At 50.3% G+C, this 2,500-nt stretch overlaps 1 protein-coding gene across 1 annotated transcript in view; it reads right to left on the bottom strand.

The window, feature by feature from the left end:
* Positions 1 to 2,500, bottom strand: part of csmd2 (CUB and Sushi multiple domains 2) — a gene marked incomplete at both ends in the record, with an annotated part of 339,405 nt that overhangs the window by 39,421 nt on the left and 297,484 nt on the right. Inside the window, 1 exon segment of the mRNA XM_084454911.1 lies at positions 71 to 259. Coding sequence (XP_084311037.1) covers positions 71 to 259 — 189 coding nt within the window.

The following is a 2,500-nucleotide window of genomic DNA, read 5'->3' as shown; positions in this document are numbered from 1 at the left end:
CTCATTTTATCTCATCTCATCTCATCTGTTTCGCACCAGCGGTGAAGTGGATGTTTTGCGCTCAACTCACCGTCGAAGATCTCCAGCTCATCGAACTGTCGGCTGGTGAGGAAGTGTTCGATGGTGAAGGTGATGTTGTAGCCGGGCTCCACCTTGACCACCCAGGAGCAGGACTCGAAGTGGGGGAAGCCACTGCCGGGGGACTGGCTCATGATGACCCCCGTGGAGGCGGTCAGGACCTCGTTCATGGGACACGTCACTGAGGGGACAGGGGGTGGGGGGGGTTGGGGCATATTTAAGTTCTAACGTCATAATGATCATTCACCAGTTATCATTTATAGTCTTGTCTTATCTTAACGTGTCTTATCTCATTGCACAAAAACATAAGACAGTCAGTCCTATCACATGATATTTTAGCCTGGCGGGTCAACAACAAGGGGCAGTCATTCTTAAACGTGTTAGAATACATTTGAATGTGACTGGAAGCCGAAGAATGGAAGTGGTGTTGATATTCTGGTCCATTCCCAGTCAGAAACTAAGGAATGGCTGGAACAGCTGGTCACTGGTTGATAAGATTACCGAGTAGCCAAGAGCATGTTCTCTCCTTCCCGCTTTGTCCTCCCTGTGACACACACACACACATGCACGCGCACACACACGCGCACACGCACACGCACTCACTGGGTGATGCTAATGCGGACACCTATTCTGCCTGGGAGCCCAGTGCGTGTGTGTGTGTGTGTGTGTGTGTGTGCATGTGTGTGTGCATGTGTGTGTGTGTGTGCATGTGTGTGTGAGTGTGTGTGTGTGTGCATGTGTGTGCGTGCGTGTCTCGCCCCCCACTCCCCAGGGTCATGGGTATTTACCAGTAGACCTGCTGTCTCTCTACCAGTAGACCTGCTGTCTGTCTCTACCAGTAGACCTGCTGTCTGTCTTTACCAGCAGACCTGCTGTCTGTCTGTCTTTACCAGTAGACCTGCTGTCTGTCTGTCTTTACCAGTAGACCTGCTGTCTGTCTCTACCAGTAGACCTGCTGTCTGTCTTTACCAGTAGACCTGCTGTCTGTCTCTACCAGTAGACCTGCTGTCTGTCTTTACCAGTAGACCTGCTGTCTGTCTCTACCAGTAGACCTGCTGTCTGTCTCTATCAGTAGACCTGCTGTCTGTCTCTATCAGTAGACCTGCTGTCTGTCTTCACCAGTAGACCTGCTGTCTGTCTCTACCAGTAGACCTGCTGTCTGTCTCTACCAGTAGACCTGCTGTCTGTCTCTACCAGTAGACCTGCTGTCTGTCTTTACCAGTAGACCTGCTGTCTGTCTTTACCAGTAGACCTGCTGTCTGTCTGTCTTTACCAGTAGACCTGCTGTCTGTCTCTACCAGTAGACCTGCTGTCTGTCTCTACCAGTAGACCTGCTGTCTGTCTCTACCAGTAGACCTGCTGTCTGTCTCTACCAGTAGACCTGCTGTATGTCTGTCTTTACCAGTAGACCTGCTGTATGTCTGTCTTTACCAGTAGACCTGCTGTCTGTCTCTACCAGTAGACCTGCTGTCTGTCTTTACCAGTAGACCTGCTGTCTGTCTTTACCAGTAGACCTGCTGTCTGTCTGTCTTTACCAGTAGACCTGCTGTCTGTCTCTACCAGTAGACCTGCTGTCTGTCTCTACCAGTAGACCTGCTGTCTGTCTTTACCAGTAGACCTGCTGTCTGTCTTTACCAGCAGACCTGCTGTCTGTCTTTACCAGTAGACCTGCTGTCTGTCTGTCTTTACCAGTAGACCTGCTGTCTGTCTCTACCAGTAGACCTGCTGTCTGTCTTTACCAGTAGACCTGCTGTCTGTCTTTACCAGCAGACCTGCTGTCTGTCTTTACCAGTAGACCTGCTGTCTGTCTCTACCAGTAGACCTGCTGTCTGTCTTTACCAGTAGACCTGCTGTCTGTCTGTCTTTACCAGTAGACCTGCTGTCTGTCTCTACCAGTAGACCTGCTGTCTGTCTCTACCAGTAGACCTGCTGTCTGTCTGTCTTTACCAGCAGACCTGCTGTCTGTCTTTACCAGTAGACCTGCTGTCTGTCTGTCTTTACCAGCAGACCTGCTGTCTGTCTTTACCAGTAGACCTGCTGTCTGTCTCTACCAGTAGACCTGCTGTCTGTCTCTACCAGTAGACCTGCTGTATGTCTGTCTTTACCAGTAGACCTGCTGTATGTCTGTCTTTACCAGTAGACCTGCTGTCTGTCTCTACCAGTAGACCTGCTGTCTGTCTTTACCAGTAGACCTGCTGTCTGTCTCTACCAGTAGACCTGCTGTCTGTCTCTATCAGTAGACCTGCTGTCTGTCTCTACCAGTAGACCTGCTATCTGTCTTTACCAGTAGACCTGCTGTCTGTCTTTACCAGTAGACCTGCTGTCTGTCTCTATCAGTAGACCTGCTGTCTGTCTCTACCAGTAGACCTGCTATCTGTCTTTACCAGTAGACCTGCTGTCTGTCTCTATCAGTAGACCTGCT

This window comes from Borostomias antarcticus (genome assembly GCF_949987555.1).
Source record: "Borostomias antarcticus genome assembly, chromosome: 21".
In the NCBI taxonomy this organism is placed as follows: domain Eukaryota; kingdom Metazoa; phylum Chordata; class Actinopteri; order Stomiiformes; family Stomiidae; genus Borostomias; species Borostomias antarcticus.
This window is presented reverse-complemented; position numbering and strand designations above follow the sequence as displayed.